This window comes from Bos javanicus, chromosome 2, assembly GCF_032452875.1.
Source record: "Bos javanicus breed banteng chromosome 2, ARS-OSU_banteng_1.0, whole genome shotgun sequence".
NCBI lineage: Eukaryota > Metazoa > Chordata > Mammalia > Artiodactyla > Bovidae > Bos > Bos javanicus.
Window position 1 is genome coordinate 79,999,738 of NC_083869.1, and position 24,982 is coordinate 80,024,719.

The following is a 24,982-nucleotide window of genomic DNA, read 5'->3' on the forward strand; positions in this document are numbered from 1 at the left end:
TTGATACTATTTCGTTCAGGCTCTCTGGGAGGTCAAATCAATTCCCCCAGCTACCAAAGAGTTCTCGTTCCTGGTTGATCTCCCTTCCTCCCTCTGCTCCCATACACATGGGCACACACACACACGCATGCATGCACACACACAGCACTTTGTCCCTGGTGTCCATCCTGGACTCGAACAAGATTTTCAGAGGACACACACGCATGCATGCACACACACAGCACTTTGTCCCTGGTGTCCATCCTGGACTCGAACAAGATTTTCAGAGAACTGGATGTAGCCATGTGTCTGAGGTTTGAGGTTTTGCTGCAGTGAGGTTCATAATCACTGAAATAAGCAAAATAGCCTGGCCTGAACTTTTAATATTTCTTGTTAGTTTACCTAAAAGAAAACCTACCTTTCCATCTGAAATATGTCTGTGTGTGTGTTTACCACTACCTGGAGCAGTTCTTTTGCCTGTAAATGCTTCCATTCTTCTAGTAGTATAATGAGTAGAGGGCCGGAAATTCAAGTCAAGAAGAGTATAGGTAATACATGTGAGAGTGTAGGTGGGGATGGGGAGCAAAGAATGCTGTTGAGTAAACAGGATGATGAGAAAGCAAGCCTGGAGGTGAATGGTTTCAGAGGCCACACCATAAGGTTGGAATGCGTGGGCGATTCAGGAGAGTTGGCCCACAGTTGGGAGACCAGATAGCACAAGGCGTCAGGAGTTTGCTGGGAGGGCTGTCTCACCTGACTTTGAAAGCCAGAGAGCCTAGAAACAAAGTATTTCGAAGTGACAGAAGAAGAGTTCCAGTGTGGACTGGTGGGCATGGGAAATGCAGCACCCAAAAGTGAAATGAAAGGTAATAATATAGACTTTTGTCCATGACTGAGGCCAGGTTGCCCTGATGGAGCAACAAAAGTGTGTCCATACAGTTCGCTTGCCTTTACATAGTTAAACCTTGAGTGCAATGGGAAATGTGGTTCAGGAACTAGACAGGATGGAGGGTGTGTTAAGGGACAGTGCCCTCTGGAAGGAGGGTATTGCAAAAATGCAAGACTGATATTTCTCAGTTACAGTCTTTAAGAGGAGACAGCAGAAATCAGCCATCACAGACCACCAGAGAACCTGTTTGGACTCGTTCTCGTTACCCAGTAAGCAAATTGGAGGCAGCATTAACTCCAACCATTGAAGAAGTACCCCGCCTCCCACCACCGTCCTCAGGGCTCCAATGAGATCGTCTGCTTCCTCAGCACTGTATCTGCTAGCACTCCCTTGAGGACTCTGTGAGACCTGCGTGGATTCCTGGTGCTCTGTGGCTCCTGTTACTAGTTGATGCTTTGGGTTTGTGTGTAGGCCCTGAAGCACGTGTTGGGCAATACACCCAAGGTCATATTCCAGTCATTCATTTCTTCACATACAGATGTGGGAAATGGGCTGGAAGTTACCTGTGTATGTCCTCATGAGAAAGGGCAGTATTAAGATTGATCCCCTTACACCCGTAGGTAGGGGTCCTGCCACTCACACCTGGGGAAGGCTCTCCTGCCCTCCGACAGTGGCACCAGAGCAAAGAACTTGCAAGAAAGTAAGATTTGGGGAGATTGGTTTTTCTTCTTGACTGCCCGAATGTGGGTCCTTGTGTTATTTTGCTGACATTTACTGGTTGAGTGTTTACCAGATCCTGATTATGGAACATTAGAACTGGGACAGTTCGAAAGAAATTTGATAGCAAATAAATTTGGGAAATGGTGCGTTCTTGATCTTTTTCCAGACTTCCACAATGCACATGCTCCTCTAAGAAGCCATGTAATAAGGAAACCTGTTTCACTTAACCTAACTCACTGTGGCCCCAAATTCGTTTGACTTTGGACTTCATTTTCCCTTAACATCTATTACCATTCCTTGGAACAATATTAAAAGGATCAGTTTTTTGGAAGTAGATGCTGTGAAGAAACATGTATTGATTGGGGAAGGATAAAACCAGATTTGGCCCACCTTACCAGTTTCAGCTGGGCTTCCCACGTGGCTCAGTGAGAAAGAATCTGCCTGCCATTGTAGGAGATGCAGGAGATGTGTGTTTGACCCCTGGATTGGGAAGATCCTCTAGAGAAGGAAATGGCAACCCACTCCAGTTTCTTGCCTGGAGAATTCCATGGACAGAGGAGCCTGGGTGGGCTACAGTCCATGGGGTCACAAAGAGTGGGACACAACTGAGCACTCATGCAAAGCAAAAGCACCAGTTTGAGCAAAGAGTTCTTTGCATGCCTCTGGTGGCCTGCGTCTTTTAGCAGAGAACTTTCTCCTAGTGAAGTCTATGAAAGTAACTAAAAGGTTCCCTGGAAGGTCTGCATTTCTTGTATTCAAATCCTTAAGATTAGCTGCTTAGATTTTTAATTGATTTGAAGAGTAATTAATCTGATTGTAAGCAGGCCAATTTGATGTAGAAAGTATTTTTGAGGAGAGGCAGTTCTTGTAAACTGTAAAAATACATTTGGTAAAGACACCCAGGTTATCAAGTTCATTTTGACTTGAATCACCTGTGTATAATATAGTAATTGTATATAAACAATTGCTTTTAAAAATTAACTTTTTATTGAGGTATACTTGATTTACAATGTGTTTCAGGACTATAGCAAAGTGATTTAGTTATAGGTATATATTTATACACACACAATTCTTTTAAGATTTTTTTCCCATACAGGTTATTATAAAATATTGAATATAGGTCCCCGTGCTATACCGTAGGTCCTTGTTGTTTATCTGTTTTATTCATACTAGTGTGAATTACGGTTTTTTTCTGGATATATGCCCAGGAGTGGAATTGCTGGATTATATGTGGTAGCTCTATTTTTAGTTTTTTAAGAAATAATTGCTTTAAGAATATAGTCCTGAGATCTTGTTGGCTATGTTTACTCAGCCAATTTTTTAGCAACTCAGTGATAACCTTTAAGCACAGTTTCTGTTACATCTAAATCAGTGATATATCTGAATAGAAAGCATGAATATTTTAAAAGATTTCCAAAACATTCTTTGCTCCCAGGAAGTGCAGGCTTTTGAAAACACTATTAGTGCATATTCTCGCCCAGATCTCTTCACCCCAAAATTAAAAAAAAAATTTTTTATCGGTTTAATTTATTAATATGGCTTGTTTTCATCCACAGAGGCCAGCAAGCTTGTTATGTCCTACGTGGCAGCTGTTTGTGGAAAAGGAGCAGAAGTTAATCAAGTCAAAGAACAGCTTTTACAGTCCAACCCAGTTCTGGAAGGTAGGATTTGGGATGTATATTGGTTCAGTGTGACTTGAACAGTCAGTCCAGTTTTCAGGGCACTTCAGGCACCTGGAGGTAGCCTAGGAGGGCAGAGGGAAGAGGAGAGTTAGGCCCAGACCTGCTGAGCAAGGTAGCATGCCATAGGAACTTGGGGCTGCATGAACTTGAAGGAGGGAACACTTTCCTTGACTAAAGGAGCTCTCCCACTTGCAGTCACTTTTTTCCCTCTCAGTTTTTGTTTGAATTACTTAAATTTTGCTTAATATTAATCAATTGCTATTTGCATTTGACTTGACAGCTGGGAGAAACTTAGTGAAAAAGAGTAATGTGAGGGCAGTGCTATTTTATTCAGAATAACACCCATGGTTGGTGATTTCTGTTGTCAAGGAAACCAAGGCTATGTCAGAGAAACATTTAAGGACCAGTTTCTAAGGGTTACAGAAAGCCTAAACTTGACTTTATTCTCTGGTTGGCCATCTGGGTCAGTCAGCTTGGGCTGCCATAACAAAGTACCACAGACTGGGTGGCTTAAACATCAGAAATCTATTTTCTCACACTTGTGGAGGCTCCAAAGTCCAAGATCACCTGCTGCTAAGGTAGGTGTTCTTCTGAAGCCTCTTGGTTGGTAAGCAGCTACCATCCTGCTGTGTGCTCACATGACCTCTTCTTTGTGTGTATATGTGGGAGGAGGAGGGGGATGATGGGTGGTTGGGGGCTGGCTCATAACCTCATCTGTTTACCTCCTAGAGGCCCATCTCCAATACCATTACACTGGGGGTTAGGGCTTCCAACATGTGAAGCTGGAGGGAGGGAAGGACATAAATATTTAGTCCATAATACCATCAGGAAACCAAGCCAGGGATAAGTCCCCTTCTACCATGGAGGTTGGCATAAACCACCAGCATAAGCCATCCATATGTTGAAATCAGTAAGTGAAAGCCTGTCTCTGTTGATAGAAGGCCCACTGCATTGCTTTATACTGTAAGCATACCTGTATTGTCATTTGACACAGCTGTTAGGATAGAAAAGGTTTCTCAGCGAGGGCATTGACAATTTGAACTGGATAAGTCTTTGATGTAGAAGGCTGTCCTGTACCTTGTAGGACGTTTAGCAGCATCTCTGATCTCCACCCACTGGGTGCCAGTTGCACCCCTGCCTCTAGTTGTTACCATTGAAAATGTTTCTGGACATTGCCAGCTGTCCCCTGTGGGGGTTAAGACAACCCCTGGTCAGAAGTTCTGGTCTCTAAAGAGTAGTTTGATTCAACTGTTTGTTCAGAGTCATGGAAGGTCAAGATTTAACATGGATTAAAGCAGAGCTGCTTTTGGAGGGAGAACCCCGCCTCACCCCGCCCCAACCCAGTATGGAGAAACAGAGCCCTGCCCATTGTCTCTGTTACTCAGGCCTAGTCCCTCCATCCACGTTATTACACCGTATACATCTTTATCCCCCAGATAGTGAAATAAAACTCATGGAAATACTTTGCATGTGAGAAACAGAGGCCAAAACATCTATTACATTGTTACTGATCTTTCCTTCCCTTCAGTACCTTAACAAATAAAGATGCTATGATAGAAAGCACTATATCTTCTTCTTATTCCAGTATTATGACTTTTTGTTTATTGTCTTTTGCTTTTAAGTTAGGATGCTATACATGTGTTATATTTCTGTAGATGCTTATTTTAAGAATGCTGAGATCTAACGGAGAAACACTGTGGAATGCTATAGCTCGCATCTGTGATTAGAATTTGACTCTTTATTTGATGGTATTTGAAATGAGGCCTCAGTGCAGGAAATGGGAGAAATGTCCACTGTAGGCATGTATTATATTTTATGGGAATGCTTTACTTTTTAACTGGAGCTGCAACTGTAAATGAACACTTAGAACAATGAACTTAAAAAAACAATTGAGGAGTGTGTCTCGAGTGTTCTATAATGGAACACTTGTTTTTGCTTCTGAGGCTTACAATAAAAGACTTTAGTGTTTAGAGCTATGTTTAGTAATATGCAACTCAGAGTTGTTTGATGAAAAGACGGTCTATGGCTTGCAAATGGCACCCTGAATAAAGTTTCTTGAAGCAATTCCTTCACTTGCCCTTGACCTTCAAACCACAATAAACTCTCCTTTATGTGTCAGCATCTTGTGCTAGACTTTGGGGCTGTGCATATTAGTTAATTTGGCATCCCTGCATGTTCACCCCCGCCGCAAAGATCTAGCCCATGAAAACATGGAAAAGTTATGGTGTTCATGATGACTAGGTCAACACTCACCATTAGCAAGGTTACATGTATCAAAGCCCTTTAGCTGGTGGTGGATGTGGGATAAGGACCTCTTCAGCAAGTATCCTTTTTTGAGTGTTTTTCATGTGCAGGTTTCTTTACTCAATACAGCATCTCAGCTTATTTACTATCAAAAAGAGAATTTGTTGTCAGGGACCATGAAGCCATACCCATTCCAAGTGGAATCTCTGAATCAAAGGACTTGCCTGGTGTGACTTTGTAAATTTTGTCTTATCTGAGCAGGAACCAACTACTTTTTTTTTTAACAATCAAAAACATAAAAATACTGGCTAACATGAAATGTAACACAGTGGGTTTGGTTATTGAATATCCACAGTGAACTCTCCACATTTTGATCAGACAATTGCTTTCAAAACTTGGACCATCTTTTAGCCTGCCTTGAGAACCCCATGAACAGTATGAAAAGGCAAAATGACAGGATACTGAAAGAGGAATTCCCCAGGTCAGTAGTTGCCCAATATGCTACTGGAGATCAGTGGAGAAATAACTTCAGAAAGCATGAAGGGATGGAGCCAAAGCAAAAACAATACCCAGTTGTGGATGTGACTGGTGATAGGAGCAAGGTCTGATGCTGTAAAGAGCAATATATTGCATAGGAACCTGGAATGTCAGGTCCATGAATCAAGGCAAATTGAAAGTGGTCAAACAGAGATGGCAAGAGTGAACGTCGACATTCTAGGAATTAGTGAACTAAAATGGACTGGAATGGGTGAATTTAACTCAGATGACCATTATATCTACTACTGTGGGCAGGAATCCCTCAGAAGAAATGGAGTAGCCATCGTGGTCAACAAAAGAGTTCAAAATGCAGTACTTGGATGCAATCTCAAAAATGACAGAATGATCTCTGTTCGTTTCCAAGGCAAACCATTCAGTATCACAGTAATCCAAGTCTGTGCCCCAACCAGTAACACTGAAGAAGCTGAAGTTGAACAGTTCTATGAAGACCTACAAGACGTTTTAGAACTAAGACCCAAAAAAGATGTCCTTTTCATTATAGGGGACTGGAATGCAAAAGTAGGAAGTCAAGAAATATACCTGGAGTAACAGGCAAATCTGGTCTAGGAATACGGAATGAAGCAGGGCAAAGACTAATAGAGTTTTGCCAAGAAAATGTGCTGGTCATTGCAAACACCCTCTTCCAACAACACAAGAGAAGACTCTACACATGGACATCACCAAATGGTCAACACCGAAATCAGATTGATTATATTCTTTGCAGCCAAAGATGGAGAAGCTCTATACAGTCAACAAAAACAAGACCAGGAGCTGACTGTGGCTCAGATCATAAACTCCTTATTGGCAAATTCAGACTGAAATTGAAGAAAGTAGGGAAAACCACTAAACCATTCAGGTATGACCTAAATCAAATCCCTTATGATTATACAGTGGAACTGAGAAATAGATTTAAGGGACTAGATCTGATAGATAGAGTGCCTGATGAACTATGGACTGAGGTTCGTGACATTGTACAGGAGACAGGGATCAAGACCATCCCCATGGAAAAGAAATGCAAAAAAGCAAAATGGCTGTCTGGGGAGGCCTTACAAATAGCTGTGAAAAGAAGAGAAGCGAAAAGCAAAGGAGAAAAGGAAAGATATTAGCATCTGAATGCAGAGTTCCAAAGAATAGCAAGAAGAGATAAGAAAGCCCTCCTTGGCGATCAGTGCAAAGAAATAGAGGAAAACAACAGAATGGGAAAGACTAGAGATCTCTTCAAGAAAATTAGAAATACCAAGGGAACATTTCATGGAAAGATGGGCTCGATAAAGGACAGAAATAGTATGGACCTAACAGAAGCAGAAGATATTAAGAAGAGGTGGCAAGAATACACAGAACTGTACAAAAAAGATCTTCACGACCCAGATAATCACAATGGTGTGATCACTCACCTAGAGCCAGATATCCTGGAATGTGAAGTCAAGTGGGCCTTAGAAAGCATCACTACGAACAAAGCTAGTGGAGGTGATGGAATTCCAGTTGAGCTATTTCAAATCCTGAAAGATGATGCTGTGAAAGTGCTGTACTCAATATGCCAGCAAATTTGGGAATCTCAGCAGTGGCCACAGCAGGACTGGAAAAGGTCAGTTTTCATTCCAATCCCAAAGAAAGGCAATGCCAAAGGATGCTCAAACTACCACACAATTGCACTCATCTCACACGCTAGTAATGTAATGCTCAAAATTCTCCAAGCCAGGCTTCAGCAATATGTGAACCATGAACTTCCAGATGTTCAAGCTGGTTTTAGAAAAGGCAGAGGAACCAGAGACCAAATTGCTAACATGTGCTAGATCATGGAAAAAGCAAGAGAGTTCCAGAAAAACATCTATTTCTGCTTTATTGACTATGCCAAAGCCTTTGACTGTGTGGATCACAATCAACTGTGGAAAATTCTGAAAGAGATGGGAATACCAGACCACCTGACCTGCCTCTTGAGAAATCTGTATGCAGGTCAGGAAGCAACAGTTAGAACTAGACATGGAACAACAGACTGGTTCCAAATAGGAAAAGGAGTATGTCAAGGCTGTATATTGTCACCATGCTTATTTAACTTATATGCAGAGTACATCATGAGAAACGCTGGGCTGGAAGAAGCACAAGCTGGAATCAAGATTGCTGGGAGAAATATCAATAACCTCCGATATGTAGATGACACCACCCTTATGGCAGAAAGTGAAGAGGAACTAAAAAGCCTCCTAATGAAGGTGAAAGAGGAGAGTGAAAAAGTTGGCTTTAAACTCAGCCTTCAGAAAGCGAAGATCATGGCATCTGGTCCCATCACTTCATGGGAAATAGATGGGGAAACAGTGGAAACAGTGTCAGACTTTATTTCTTTTTGGCTCCAAAATCACTGCAGATGGTGATTGCAGCCATGAAATTAAAAGACACTTACTCCTTGGAAGAAAAGTTATGACCAACCTAGATAGCATATTTAAAAGCAGAGACGTTACTTTGCCAACGAATGTCCATCTAGTCAAGGCTATGGTTTTCCAGTGGTCATGTATGGATGTGAGAGTTGGACTATGAAGAAAGCTGAGTGCTGAAGAATTGATGCTTTTGAACTGTGGTGTTGGAGAAGACTCTTGAGAGTCCCTTGGACTGCAAGGAGATCCAACCAGTCCATTCTGAAGGAGATCAGCCCTGGGATTTCTTTGGAAGGAATGATGCTAAAGCTGAAACTCCAGTTTTTGGCCACCTCATGTGAAGAGTTGACTCATTAGAAAAGACTCTGATGCTGGGTGGGATTGGGGGCAGGAGGAGAGGGGGACGACAGAGGATGAGATGGCTGGATGGCATCACTGACTCGGTGGATGTGAGTCTGAGTGAACTCCGGGAGTTGGTGATGGGCAGGGAGGCCTGGTGTGCATGCGACTGAACTGAACTGAACTGAATCATGTGAGCTTATTATTCTGATCTTCTTGTCTCTGTTTAACTTAATGAAGTTGTGAAAGCTTCGGGGGTTTTGATGCTTGGCCTCTCATCTAAAGAGCCATTTCTATTCACCACATCATTGCATATCACACTGCAGTCCCTACTGGCTGCAGTATGGCCCACCGATCCCTCAGGGTAGGGTGGGAGGGTATTGGTAGAAAAGCAGAATTTCATGCCCATCCCTGGACTCAGTGAACTGAAATGTGCACTTGAACAAGATCCTCAGGCGATTGGTTTACACATTAAAGTTTGAGGTATGCTTCTGGGCTTCACAGCATCAAACAGGGATCCCCTCTGCTTCTATGACTTACATTTATCCCACTTAATTCTGTTACCAAGGCCCAGATTAATCTGCTCCTATCTTATGCACAAGCTTGATGAAACAGTCCTCTTACCTTTTGACACTGAAAGTCCTTTGTCAGACAGCAGCATTCTGTGCCTGGGGCAGTGTCATCCCCAAGGTTCTTCCGTGCTCTCATTGGAAAGGGTGTCCTGTGGAAGATTCTGGCTCCCTGAAGCAGCTAAGCTTGGAACTAACTTGATTTTGCCTTGTGGGCTGTTTTTGTTTTGGTTTTGTTTGTTTCGCTTAGGTCTGATGGACATAAACTAATGAAACTATGTGATATTTTTAGTCTATTGGAAATGATGTTAGTTTCCAAATTTCTTACTCTTTCTGTATTTCAGAGTTATATATTTAATCACATTTAAATAGCTTTTATTTCAAAGTTAATTAAACAGTTTAAAGTTTCTCATGTTTTTTTCCCACCTGGAAACCTCATCAGTTGAGTTTCATAAAACCTTTGGTAATGTTAAGTAGTTATCTCTAAAATAACCTTGTTCGTTGTTAGTAATGGAAGAACACAGAAGCCCCGCTTGCTAGCCATTCAATTGACTACCATCAAAGCAGTTAAAAGGTGTTGAATTAGACAAGATTGTTTACAGTAGTACTTGGAAAAAATTTCCACGAATCATAGGAGTGATTCTTTCTATGAACTTATAAGAGGACATGGGAGCTTTGGCAGCTTATTAAAACCTGTGTTTAGTTTCTGTGGAAATTTTCTGGACAGAACTGTCATTGCTGCAAGTAGCATTTCTAGAAATTTATAGATGTCATGTATTTGTTTTAGTTTTTGGCTTGAAATTATTTTTCTGTCGCTTGACCACACATCTGTTTCTTTCCTGCCAGCATTTGGAAATGCCAAGACTGTAAGGAATGACAACTCCTCTAGATTTGTAAGTATTTGTATAAGCATAAGTGTTAACACTAATATTTAGTTCATGTGTGTTTAAACAACCAGTAGATGTTTAATATGTCTTAATACCCACATTTAAAAAAATAAGAAACACTGTATTGAGATAGGCTAAAAGTTCTATAAGGATTATTTTCATGCTTTCTGGAATTTTCCTTTCAAATTCTTCATGGAGTGACAGGCTGTTTATTTTTCCCCACGTTTTCTTATCATCTATCATAAAATTCTGTGAGCAATTTAAATAGGGCTGTTTAGAATCTTTACTAATGTGAGTTTTGATATTTAAAAATCATAATTAAGACTTAGAAATTAAGTAGAAAGGAGGATAGACTAGGTGTCAAGTTTGTATACTGTACAGCTCTTAACCTTTCTTCAGTGGGGCCAGAAAGGATGGACATGTATTCTAAAACCTTATAGAGGTAAAAATCAATTAGTGTGGCAACCTGTAGGGGATGAGAGGAGTACCGAATAGTGACAGCTGAAGCTGACTGAATCCTTTCCAGCCTCATCTCCATCTCTCTCCAGTGTGCACTCTGCACATCAGCCCCTGGGATCTCTCCAGCTGGGCTGCCTTCTTTCCCACCTCTGGTCTTTACGGAGGCACACACTGCCTGGAGGCAGCTGGGGGAAATATGATGAGTGTCATGGTTGCATTTTGAAATTGGATGGCTTTTTTCCTATAGTTAGTTCTATACATTTGATAAAGCTGTGTTCTCATATACATTGCTTCGGACCATTATTGATGATCTTCTGTGCCTCCCTGCCAGAGATTCTTCCTGTACCCCACACCTCCTCCCCAACCCTCACCCCTAGCTTCTTTTAGTCCCCTTTTACTTTTTTCTTATTAGAATTGTCCCATGCTTAAGGTACGAGAATGACCTCAGGTAGAGATAGTTTTGATAGCTTGGAAAATGAAAGACTAAGGTTCCTAATTCCAAGGCAATGAATTTTTTCCATTGGATTACCCCCTTAAGTTGTTAAAACTGATTTAAGCCATGCCTTTTCCTGTTGTGGTAACATGGCTAATCTCATTACATAAATAGAATTAGACACAAAGTGTGGGCAGATAGGAGTAATTCCAAAGATCAAGCTTCTATATAGGTTAGAGATTTTGTTTTTGCTGTTGGCAAATGTACATACATTTTAAAAATTTGCAAATATATTTAGTCTATAGACCATAAAAATGCAGAGAACTATATTGCTTAAAGAGTCATTAGTACTTAGAGATATTGGAAAATCTAGCAAAAGGCTCGGCAAGTAATTCAGCTTGTTGAATAACTTCAGAGAAATGCTATCATAACATGGGTATTAGGATATGAGATTAATACTTGATTATAAGCTAAATCATTTCATGCCCAGTTTTTAGTAATTTCTCTGCTTTGTGCCCTGTGACTTTGCCAGTAATATACTAGAGTCTGTGTTATAATACTATAATAGGACTCTTATATGTTTAAAATTACTGCTGTAAATATAACAGGGGTTTATGACTCCAGGGAAATTAACCTTTCCTTCAACTATGTTTAATTGATTATCCTGGAATAAATTTCTTGATCTCTTTGCTGAGAAATCTGGTAGACCCTTCATCTCACTCTAGCTGACAGTGTCGACCAATGTTCCCATGATATATCTCATAGTGACTCCCACCACAGCACTCACTTTAATTTGACATATTGAGCTTATGTTAAGACTTAGTGTTTTTTTTTTTTTTGGAGGGGGGGATAGGGTAAGGCTTTGAAAATCACTTCTTGACCAAAAAATTTTGGAAGGGGATTTTGTTGAGCATCTGCTGTGTACCCTGAGCTGAGTGAGGCTCTGGAGAGCGTGGGAGAAAGCGTTATAGGGTCAGGAAGATCTCATCACCATGCCTCTCATTCAGTAAGAATAGAAACACACACACAGTTTATTCATTTGTTTGAAAACTCTGTTTTGTTTTTTTTTTTTTTTTTTAAACATAGTTAAGCTTAGGTCTCCCTGCATGTCCTCTTGCAGCCTGCAGTCCTTTCCCCACTAGCAGCCTGAGTGATCTTTGCAAACTGCCGTCCCCTGCCAGTGACAGCCTCTGCGGTCCCCTTGTACCTGGAAAACAGCCTGGGCTCCTTCAATCCTCCTAGGGCAAGCTAGGCTGCCCAGCCGACCCTTACTGGGCTCCCCAGGCCTCAGCCACACAGGCCTTTGTGACGGTCAGGCATGTCCGAGTGCTTCCCGGCCTTGGGCCTTTCTGTTGCTGGTCCTTTTGGCCAATGCGCTCTGTCCCCAGCTCTGTGTATGATTGGCATCTCGTACTGTGTAGGTCTTATCTCAGATGTCACTTCCATGATGCCTTTTGTAGCCTCTGTGACTTCACCCTGTTTTCATTTTTGAAGGTATTCATCGGGCTCTGGAGTTAACTCTGCTCTCTTCTCCCATTTCCATCCTCATTGGCCTTGGAGAGTAGGAGCCGAGGAAGTGAGCTCTTCAGCCCCTTGTTCACTAAAGTGGCCCTAGGAGCTTGAATAAGCTGGTGCCATAGTGGACTCTGGAGACATTTATTTGTTGATGAATGGATACCTATTTTGAAAAAGCTTAGAGCCTAGTCAGGAAAATGGACATGTCTGAAAATAATTACAACACAGAAACTAGTAAGTTCCCCATGACAAGTACAGATGAAGAGTTAGGGAAGCTCAGACTCAAGAAGCTGGAGGAGTCCGGGGCAGGGACAGTCCTGAGCAGGTCCACAGGATTTAAAGAAGCCAAAATCAAGTGGTGAGCCCAAGGAACTGGCACTACAGATTGAGGAACTGAGGGGGAGAAGCCAGTGTGGACCTGCATTTGCCAGAGTTCGTGGCCAGGCCAGAGGTTCTGTGAATGGAGCCGTGGACCAGAGCACTGGGAAGATGGGTCTGGGCCCCAGCTGGAGGGCTTGGAGAAGCAGGGTCAGGGTCTCAGACTTGGTTTTGTAGTCTGCGGGAAGCCCCTGGTTATTTCTCTGTGGTCTGGTGGCAGGATCAGAACCACGCCTTGGAGATGTTGTCAGCATGGGCATCCGTTGGGTTCTCAGTGCTGTCCTGGAGTTGAGCCCTGGTCAGTTTCCATTTCCCTTCTCCACAGGGTTTACTCACTTCAAACCTCCTATTCTTTATTCTCAGCTGATGGTATTATGCCTGCTTCACAGAAATCATCTTCAAAGCTTGCAGACTCACTTAACCCCACTCCTTGACACCTCCCTATCCCCATGTCAGTTCACATACACTCCTGTCTCTCACTCGTCCCTCCTCCTGTGTTCCAGCTCTGTCACCTCCTATGCCCAGGGACCACCTGCCATCAAAGTCATCCTGTCTCCTCTGGTCAACCTCTGACTCTCTTGTGAAGTTACTGTTTCTCCCTCCTTCATAGCTGCTTTGGCTCTGGGGTCCCCATGTCTCCTGCAGAGCACTGCTCTTGATTGCCTGGATCTCAACCTGGACTTTGGAATTCTTGACCCCAACCTTCCTTACCTTCTGCGTCTAACTGCAACCTGTCATCGTGACTCCCTTCGTAGCTCTCAACTCCGTTTAGTTTCCTCCTTTGCCACTCCAGCGACAAACTACCATTTCTCTCCATGTGCTGTCCCCTCTGCCAGCTAGATCCTTTGCAGTCCATTCTACACAGCCAGAGTGATCTTAGAAAGAGGCAGGTCTGATCACTGCATCCTTGTTGAGGAACCTTGAATGACAAGACTTTTGTGTCAGGAGAAAATGTTGGTGTCATGATGTTGTGGCTTCCTTTAGTATCCTCATGGGTGCCAGTCCTTAAGCCTGCTCTTCCCTGACCCCTGAGCGCCTGCCTGCCTAACCTCTCCTGATACTTCGCCTTTAAGTCGGGGAAGATCTCCCACACTGCCCCCGTCCTCTGTTCTTTGTGCACAGCACCATGACCCATGTAGGTTGCAACCCTGTACATGGTTATGTCCTGTTTATGTCCCAGTTTCCCCCAGGCTGTAAGTTCCTTGAGGGCAGGAGCTATGCCTTGCTTTCCCTTGTGTCTACATTAGTATCTAGGAGATGCTTGATGGACATCTTCGTAATGAGTAAGTGAAGACTTAAAGAGGCCAGATGACCTATGACAGTGAAGAAGGCAGGAGAGCATTCACAATCTAATAAAAAGTCACAGATTGCATCACTGATTGTGTGCCATGGGATTGTGTTTCTTCTCCTTTACCATTATTTTGAAAAATAGAATTAAATTAATTCTCTGGGAGAATTACTTATAAACCATAGATCTGACTAAGGTAGAATATGAAACAAAACCAGACAACTTATTAGATCAACACACACTTTTCCAAACAAAAAACAGCTGTCAGTTATTCTGATATATTTGTTACTCTTTAACCAGATGATTCGAGATTCTTCTCTACAAATTGTAGTATGAGAGACTCTACGTGTATTCCTGTGTGTTTGAGACTCCATCTATATAGTGTAATACGAGCATGAGTTATATGTTGCTGTATAATCTAGATCAAAAGCCAAAAAGAATAATAATGATCAGCCTTTGATTCTGAGGTGGTCACACCACATAATCGTGCATTTGATTTGAGTAGATGTAAAAACAGAACTTGAAGTGTTCCATTTTATCCACCATCCAGTATGTCTGAAATGTCTAGTCATGGCTTAAAACATACTTTGCCTATAAAACTGAAATAATTTATATTCCTAGCTAGCGCATATGCAAGAAATACTTATTTTTTCTGGTTTTCATTTTTGGATTGAATAAACATACTATTAAGAGCTTTGAAGCACATATCTGAAATGGAAAAGTCTTATGATGGCTGAGAAGATGTATTCCTAAATTAGCAATGAGATATGTTCAGTTTGAGCTAATGGAGTATTTAGTATTGGAAAAGACTCTGATGCTGGGGGGATTGGGGGCAAGAGGAGAAGGGGATGACAGAGGATGAGATGGCTGGATGGCATCACTGACTTGATGGATGTGAGTCTCAGTGAACTCCGGGAGTTGGTGATGGACAGGGAGGCCTGGCGTACTGCGATTCATGGGGTCGCAAAGAGTTGGACACGACTGAGTGACTGATCTGATCTGATCTGATTTATGGAGGCATGTTGTTTTGCATCATGGTTACATAAACTATGTCCTTCTTAATTACATTTAAACTAATGCATAAAGGGCTTATTATGCTATGTTTTAAGATACAGACTGAATATTTTGAGGTGAACTTAACTCACAAATTCTTTCTTTTGCAGGGCAAATATATGGATATTGAATTTGATTTTAAAGGCGATCCACTGGGAGGAGTGATAAGTAACTGTGAGTATTTTAAAGAAGTTCAGAATAGTAAAATATATATTAATATGTAAATAGAATAGTTTAGATACTTGGGTCTTTAAGAAATAGCTATAAGGATACATTTCCTGTTCTTACACTTAGATTTTAAACCTATGCATTTTAGATTGTTTTTATAGTATTTAATTTCCAAGTCTTTTTTAAAAGATCAGAGTCTTTGCCTTTGAGAAATTTTTTAGAAATCTGCTAAAGAAATAAATATTAGCCCAACTGTATTTTATATTCTGTAGCCAATCCAGTAATAAAAAAGATTCTTCAACAGTTGTTTTCTTTAACAAAATTATGGTTAAATAAACAAATAATAATTGATTTTAATAACTTTTTGAGATAACATTTATCTGATAGGATGAGAAAAACCTGTTCTTCAGGTTTTAAGAAATTTTGTCTTTAAGTGTATTTAGATAATTGAAATGTGATACACCTGTTAGGTAGAAACAGATTTATTTAGTTTTCTTTAGTCATGATTTGTGATTGTAGTGAAACATTCTCTGTCAAAGGTGAAAAAAGGAACAAAATTAGGTCAGGTCTACTCAACAGTCCCAGGCGCAGAGTTTTCTCGGGGGCACAGTGGTCAGTACCTGTTGTCAATGAGGCCCCTTCATCCACGCTTTGGAACTATCCTGATGTCTCTGCTCCTGTTGATTTCATCTGATTCGTTTGGGATGTGTAAGATGACAACTCAGGGTTTGTGCCCATCCAGTGGGAGCCACAGCCTAGCTACTCTCTTGTTTTTTTGAGGGCCACACTGCTGAGCCAGCCCACCTCCCCACCGTCCCCTGGCTCCTCTCTGCCCTAAGATGCTATTAGGATTGTTAGAATGAAAGCAGTCTAAGCCTGTACTAGACAAAAAGCAAATTGGCTCAGATATCTGAAGCACTGCTTTTTATAGTAGTGGCATTCTTTCTCCAAATAAAATTTTACTCCAAATATCAAACAGATAAAACAAGGCCTGATCTGGTTAAAGAGGAAATGAGTTGCCAGAATCCCTAGACCCCCGGGTGGCCCCTGAGATCTTCCTGACAAACTCTAGAACCAGAGGATTGCCATTTGATTCCAAAGTGAGTGTTTTTAGAATTTGGGCACACCATGCAGCTGAATTTTTTAAAAACCACAACTCATGGAGTAAACTTCTAGGGCTAGAGTTTCTTCATCTTGGAAACAATAGAACTGACTTGGATGAATTCCATGGTTCTTCCCATTTCTACCATTTGTAGTTTTTAAATAATTTAATTTTTTAATTTAGTTTGTGTACCATCCATTGGGATTATCCATATTTGCAAAAATGTATTGTTACTGGGGAAACATCTTGAAGAGGAAGTTTTAATCTGAAGTGAAATTGGCTAGGGTGGTGCAACTTATGTTAAATGATTTTAAATGTCAAATAAGGATGCAGAAGTACTCATGCAAACCATTTATGATGCCACCAAAAGCAAATGATTATAACCCTGCCAAGTTTGTCAGGCAAGCTTCCTTCACAGTATATGCCAATTGGTGAGAGCTGTACAGGAAAAGGTAGCCTCAATTTTAAGACCACCTTTTTAAGAAATGATTAACTTTTATTCTGAAAGATAGTTATAACACATTTACAGCACTTGTATTTTATAAGAGAAATTAGCTCTAGTTATTAATTGAATAGCACATTATTTTTAAAATGAGAATAAATGAACTGTCTTTATTATAGAACATTCTGAGATGACTGAACCTATGTTACTCTTGAGGACTCTAGGAAAATATTTAAGGATGACTTAGATTGCAAGTGTTAGAAAATCACTTGGATTTTACATTTTGAAGTTTCAAATTTCAAACAGAAATGTCTTCCTGTCCCTAGTCCTTGCAGTATCCATGGAGAATAAATAGTAAACACTCAGTTCATTTCCAGTGAAGATTAATATATCATCATGAATGGATTTCAAATGGTCTCTGTTACCATTTGTTCCCACAATGAAATAATATTGAAATTTGTGGTAGTGGGAACACCCTGGTATTTTAGAGTATCCTTTGGTTTGAAAAGGAGAGGGAAACATTAGTGGTGAGAGCAGGAAATTTCACCCAGTATAGACAGAGGACTGACTCATAGGTGGCCACAGGAAACTGCTGCCTGCTGTCTTAAGGGAGTATAAAGCCATGGGTAAACCCACTCTTGTTCTCACCAAGCTGCCAAAAGTTAGCTTCTTGTACCCAGAAAAGAAGACAAGATCTGCCATTTTGTTCAGTTCAGTTTAGTCGCTTAGTCGTGTCTGACTGTTTCCACTCCATGGACCACAGCACGCCAGGCCTCCCTGTCCATCACCAACTCCTGGAGTTCACCCAAACTCATGTCCATTGAGTCGGTGATGCCATCCAACCATCTCATCCTCTGTCGTCCCCTTTTCCTCCTGCCTTCAATCTTACCCAGCATCAGGGTCTTTTCAAATGAGTCAGCTCTTCGCATGAGGTGGCCAAAGTATTGGGAGTTTCAGCTTCAACATCAGCCCTTCCAGTGAATATTCAGGACTGATCTCCTTTAGGATTGACTGGTTGGATCTCCTTGCAGTCCAAGGGATTCTCAAGAGTCCTCTCCAACACTACAGTTCAAAAGCATAAATTCTTCAGCACTCAGCTTTCTTTATAGTCCAACTCTCACATCCATACATGACTACTGGAAACAATAGCCTTGACTAATTGGACCTTTGTTGGCAAAGTAATGTCTCTGCTTTTTAATATGCTGTCTAGGTTGGTCATAGCTTTTCTTGCAAGGAGTAAGCACCTTTTAGTTTCATGGCTGTGCTCAACCATCTGCAGTGATTTTAGAGCCCAAAAAAGTAAAGTCAGCCACTGTTTCCAGTGTTCCCCCATCTATTTGCCATGAAGTGATGGGACCAGATGCCATGATCTTAGTTAAAAGAAGACAAGATTTGCCATTTTGTACGAAGTCTATATTGCTTGTTTTGTCAGCAGCCAGCTAGTAAAAGTGTAAGACGCTTTGGGTTAATTATTACCTTGAAAAAGTCATAGGATCACTTGAGCCCATTGTGTACCCAGGAAGTGGGGGGAAAGCCCAATAACTTACTCTATCTTTCTAAGAGAGGTGTGCTGTAAAACTTGTCTTCATCTCATTTGAAAGCTATGTGTTTCTGAGATTAGTGTCATTAGGAGAGAGGTGTTACAAAAAGAGAAAATGGCAAACATTTACTTAAGTAGAGAAGATAAAATATGGATGCATATCCAGATTTTTGGCTGATGTGAAGTACTGTTTCTACTATTTGTTAATGCTTATTGATCTCATAAAATTTATACATTTACATTCAAGGATTTTGGACCTAATGTTATGAACTTAAAATGTTTGGAAACCTGTTGCTTTTATTAATAGCTATAGATACTTGTTTATAGTTATGGCAGTAAAAGGCAATTCAGACTGTGCAGAAAATATGGTACAAGTCTCAAGGGATTTTATTTCCTAAAAAGCATACAGATGTATTGGGTTGGTCGAAAAGTTCATTTGGGCTCTTCCATATGATCTTACAGGAAAACCTGAACAAACTTTTTGGTAATCCAATACTAAGAAGAAGCCTCAAGATTTCAAGTGTGCATATATACCTGAGGGAACTGTAAGGACAGGAGACAAAATTGTCCTGTTCACAGTAACGTATCAGGAGCCTAGGGTGATATCTGGCATACAGTAGGTGCTCAGTAAATGCTGGAGACGAGGATGGAATTGGTTAAATATAGGTAGGCTCTGTGTTTTCCTGCTTTATTATTTGGGTCATATCCATGATCTTACGTATGCAGCTCTCAGTGATTTATCATGTGTGTGCCAATGTCTAAACAAAAAGACAAATTACTTAATTCTCTGTGCCTTCATTTCTTTATCTTTGAAATGAGGGTAATAGTGCTGATGTCATAGAATTGTGATGAGTTGTGAATAATTTGTTAACATCCAAAGCGCTTGTAACAGGGCCTGGCATGTAGTAAGCACTCAGTAAACGTTAGCTTCTTTTCATTGTACTTATTTGTTGATGGTCTCTAGCTCTCAGACCAATATATACCCTATAATAACAGAGACTTAGTTTGTATGGTTGCTGAATGACAATAACTAAAATAGTGTCTGATGTCTATTATATAATTGTTGAGTTAACTACATGTAAGTACCTAGTGTGCAACAAGTACAATTCGACATAGAGAAATTTATTGAATAATAAAGCTGCTTCTTCATTGGATAATTTTATCTGAAAATTCTATGCTAATCATTTAAAAATACTTTATCTAAATCCCAGAAAGGCTAACAGAGTTGTTGGTAATCAAACTTCTCTGTTGCTGATGTCTGTTCAGCTTGAAAAAAGTAACACAATCCTGTGATTATGAACGAAAGCAAATGTTGAAGTTGGTGTGTGGTCCAGTTATGATTACTGCCCAGTAAACCACCCCAGGCTTAGTGGAGTAAAACAACACCCTGTCATATGCTCTTGGATTCTGTCGGTCAAGAATTCAGATGGAGTCAGCAGAGCTGGCTTGTCACTACAGCATATGGAGCTTCAGCTGCATGGACTTCCCCAGTGTTGGGGAAGACTTACACAAATGGTGGGGGTCATAGTCCTCTGGGGTCTTTGTCATTCACATGTCAGGCTTCTGTGCTGGGATCATTCAAGGACTGGGCTCAGCTAGACTGAGGGCCATCTACGTGTGGCCATGGGTGGTTTGGGCTTCTCACAGCAGGCCGGCTAGGTTCTGAGAGGGAGTGCCCCAAAAGGGAACATACTGACATACTGAAAGAACCAGGAAGAAGCCCGAGGAACCTGGGAAATCGTACAGTGTTACTTTGACACTCTTCAGTCCATGTAGGCACAAGTTTGCTCACTTTCAGTGCTGGGGGATGTGGACTGCACCTCTCAGTGGGAAGAGTGTGGAAAGAATCGGTGACCATTTTATTTTAAAAAGCCTAAACCCAATGGATTGTTTACAGAAATGGCCACAACAGTGTTTCAGCTTGGATCCACCATCTGCAGTAGTCCCTTCTCTCATGACATAAGGCTTGGCTGTGAGATTTGTTTTGGTCAGTGGAACAACTCACAAATATGGTGCACTGACAAACTTGAAAATTGGTTCTGTGCTGGGACTTGTCCTCTCTTGCTTCTCTGGGGAACTCTCTCATCACCTTCATGTGTATGAACCTGGGTGAGTCAGCTGGATGATGAGAGACGCATGGAATGAACCAGCAGACGTATGAGTTGAGAGCATCTTAGGTCAGCCAGCTGCCAGCCAGCCTGGGTTAGATCAGAAGAACTACAAAGCTAACTCTCAGACTCATGAGTTAATAAATGGTATTGGTCTAAGCTGGTAGGTTTTGGGACCTTTGCTATGCAGTGGAAAGTAAATAACTAAGACAGAAGTCTAATAAGTAATGTGCTTTCCCCACACAGTTTGGAAACGCATGAGAAATAGGCATAGGAATCAAGCTGCAGAGAAGGCAGCTTTATTACTGTAGAGGCAAGGTTGAAGAAAGTGATTTGGTTTATCACCAAGAGGGGTGCTAGTAGTCCTCTGGCAGGTGGGCAGGTATCGACCACACTGAGCAGCCCCTGGGGAGTGGAGCGGAATGTGCACAGTGTGGGGAACCAGAGGACTGAGCTGTACACACATGCCCATTTCTTCTCCAAACTTCGCTGCTCAGAGGTATATTTCCTCCTGCCAAGCGGAGGAGTGAGTCAGGGTCTCCTGGGCTGGGGAGTTAATTGCAGAAAATCCTTCCACATGGACTCAGAAAGCAGGAATAAATGCCCACCTTACTTACTAGAAAGATGAGGGGGATGGGTAGAAGGAATTGCTTTGAATTCATTTTCTTTTACATTTCTTTTGAATTTTTGATGCAATTAATTTATGTGCTATCCCATGGCTTGCTGTTTAGTCCATATGTATGGCGCACTCATGCCATTTTGTAGCATATGGAATATAATTTTACTCTTTTTAAGTTGTTTGAGGTTTATAGCTTTTTTTCTTCCTTTTACATTATACCTTTGGCTTAATTGATGATGAGCGGGTGACTGGGAGCAGAACTGCTTGTTACAACACTTCCTAAAGGAAACTTGAATCTGCTTTGTTTTTGGTGGGTGTGTGTGTGTGTGTGTCTGTGTGTGTGTGTCTGTGTGTGTGTGTCTGTGTGTGTGTGTTATGTATTGAGGTGGAATTGGGGACTTTCCTGTACATGAATCAGTTCTCAACAGCTAATGACTATTCAAGGTCTGTTTTTATAAATAAATAGGGTCTGTTTGTAATCTGTCTTCTTTAGAGTCAAAATTCATCAAAATTTGATGTACTGAGGCAGTACATCACCTAGTTTATAATTCAAGGCTGGGCTTTTTTAGCACTCTGACATTTAATACCCCTCCAGAAGACAGAAATAATCCACCATTGGTTGTGAAGTATCTGTAGCAATAAAGCTGAAATTTCAGAGAGCAATTCTGTTCCTCTGTAATGGATGGCTTTATATAAAAGTAGATGCTTTGTCTCATTTTTACTTTGGTATTCTTTCTTATATAAAAATATGTTTACCATGAAAAGAAAAGACTGCATGTTTATCATGAAATAAGACTACATACAATACTATAGAAGAAATCAGATGTTCACATACGTCTAAATTAACCTCTGATTAAGAAATGAATTGGAATTTATTAGAATAGTGTGTATAATAATAAGATATTGTGGACTAGATATTTCATTAATTTTATTTCAGGGTCGGGCATCAAATTTTAGATTCCGATACATAGACACATGAGTAATTTTTCAGTTATTAGATAAATTTTAAATTTGTATTAGAAAAAAATCCGTGGTGAAAATGCATAAGTGCTATATATATGGAACCAGATTCTAGCAAAAAACCCATAGTTAATCAGGTAGATAATAAGGCACATTTTCTTAGGGTTTCAAACCCCAAATTGGTTTTTTATGTGTAGACACTGAGAGCCCTTTCACAACTTTTAATGCAACATGTCCAGCTATCTTTGGTACTGATTTATCACTTTAGGATTCTGACTTTTGAGTTAGAACTTTAAGCTGATTTCTTAAAAATGAAAATGCTGCGTGGAGGTGGAGATATGGGAAAAAACTATCATACCAGGTGTTTGAGGGCTTGCAAAGTCTGGGACATGTAGCCACACAGAGGTCTGTGTGAGACCCGGGCTGAAAGAGAGCCCTGGAGTGAGCACCCATGTCTGCTTTCTTTTAGTATAATACGTGGGCACAGGGAGTGATTTGTAAGAAGATATTTGCCCCATCTTTTTTACTTTAAAGCTTGTCTTTAGTGAAACTTCCTAATTGTCAATCTTGAGGGTAATGTTTTATATTTCCAAAAATACACTGTAGAGTTGATTTTAGAATATATACCCCAATGTATGAACAAACATTTGTTCATAATCCAAGTTTTTCATTGAAATTACCATCAGTTATGCCCAGTAAATCACTGGTTATTTGACATTTTTTCTTCAGGGATGGTGATCCAAGGCAGCAGAGTCCATATGGAGATAAATGTTGTTACTTAGGTGGCAGGTCCTTAATTACTGCTAACTGTATCATTTCACATTAGGGAAGGGACATAGATCCATTGGAAAAGCCGTGTGTGTGTGTGTGTGTTTGTGCACGTGTGTGCGTGCATGCACCTGCATTTGCTCTGTCGTGTCCGACTCTTTGTGACCATATGGTCTGTAGCCCACCAGGCTTCTCTGCCCATGGAATTTTCCAGGCAAGAATAGTGGAGTGGGTTGCCATTTCCTATTCCAGGGGATCTTCCTGACCCAGGGATTGAACCTGTGTCTCTTGTGTCTCCTCCATTGGCAGGCAGATTCTTTACCACTGTGCCACCTGGGAAGTCCTCAGTGCCACTCACTTTTTTCTAGTGTGTATCTGTGGAGAGGAGCAGGGCTCATTGTCATTCCTGCCTTACAAGCAAAACAGGCAAAGCTGATTCTTCTATAAGCTTTAATCAAGATCTTGGACCATTTCTTTTTCTTTTCTGCCCAGGAAGAGAGATTATATGTCAAGTAAAGAAACTTTGATCCTGTTATCTAATCCTTTAACTGTTATACTCCAAGTAATGCGAAATTTTTTCTTCTTTGAAACCACTACTTGTTCTTTTATTCCTTGGCTTATTAAAAGACTTTCTTTTTTAACAGGTGCAAACATGGACATTTTACTTCTTTCATTTCTTGTGCCTTAGGGAGGTTGTCTCAGTGCCAGGCACGTGTATCAGCTATGAACTAGCAAGTAGTTAGTCAAAACTAAGAAAGCCCCTCAATTGGTCTGGTGCTGTTAATAGTCAGGTGTCAGTGTCATGGTGGAGTCAGGGGGGAAGTTCTGATTCCAGAATTTCTTTGTTCCTTCCCATTGCTTTTCCCCTTTAGAATGTCTTCATAGGTTTCTTTCTTCCCTTTAAACTTAAATTTATATCAGATATCAAATGGGCTTCCCTAGTGGCTCAGACAGTAAAGAATCTGCCTGCAGAGCAGGAGACATGAATTTGATCCCTGAGTTAGGAAGATTCCCTGGAGAAGGGATTGGCTACCCACTCCAGTATTCTTGCCTGGGAAATCCCATGGACAGAAGAGCCTGGTGGGTGATGGTCCATGGGGTCGTAAAGAGTCAGACACAACTGAGTGATGAACACTTTCACTTATATCAAATTTAATATGAACTTAGATTTATGTCTTGAGGGAGGAATGTAGCTTCACTGGAATATATGGAATATATGGAAATTATTTTACTGTCTTCTGTATTAAATATCTGGTGTATCCTGTACTCCTTTTTATTAAGTCTTGTTAGCAGAGCTGCAGTCTTGTTAGCAGTGGTAGCAGAAGCATCTAAACAAAAGAGGAGGCCGTGGCAGTGTTTTGCTTTGCCTTAAGTCAGGGTCATACTTAAATAAATTTAAATGTTCAGGTGGCAAGTCCTTAGAGTGAATTGAATTTATTTGAGTAATTATTTGATATGGCTTCATGCTGTTAGGTTATGTTGGTGCACGCACATTTAAAAAATAGAATAGGGAATGGCTTTAAGCACTAGTAAATTATTTGGGAGCAAACATTTTCCTGATTACTTTTCTGCCTCGAAGCTTATAACTTAAAGAAAAGTCATAAAGAAATAAGCTCTGGGATAATCGACATAGCATTTTACGTGGTAAAACCCTTAACTGCTTTGTAGTAAAAGGCTCTCACTTTGTGATCAAGTTGCTTAGGTGAAGTCAAACATTTTTTGTGAAGAATAGTCTCAGCCTTTCCAAGTGTTTATGGATTTAGCGTTCTGTTTGAAAGAAAATTATAAAGCGCATAAGCAGGATACCTTAGTCTCCTAAAGCTTTGCATTCTGGCTCTGTCGCTTAGTAACAATGTGTTGCCTCGTTTTCTCATCTACAATATGGGGCTTGTAAAATCAACTTCAGAGGAGGTATGATAATAAATGAAAAGTATTGA

The 24,982-nt window shown here is 40.8% G+C and overlaps 1 protein-coding gene across 6 annotated transcripts in view; it reads left to right on the plus strand.

The window, feature by feature from the left end:
• Positions 1-24,982, plus strand: part of MYO1B (myosin IB) — a 200,084-nt gene that overhangs the window by 110,733 nt on the left and 64,369 nt on the right. For all 6 annotated transcript variants that reach the window (XM_061440561.1, XM_061440580.1, XM_061440571.1 and 3 more), the window contains 3 exons: positions 3,145-3,249; positions 10,172-10,218; positions 15,449-15,512. In XM_061440561.1, the coding sequence (XP_061296545.1) occupies positions 3,145-3,249; positions 10,172-10,218; positions 15,449-15,512 (216 nt within the window). The remainder of the gene's footprint in view (positions 1-3,144; positions 3,250-10,171; positions 10,219-15,448; positions 15,513-24,982) is intronic.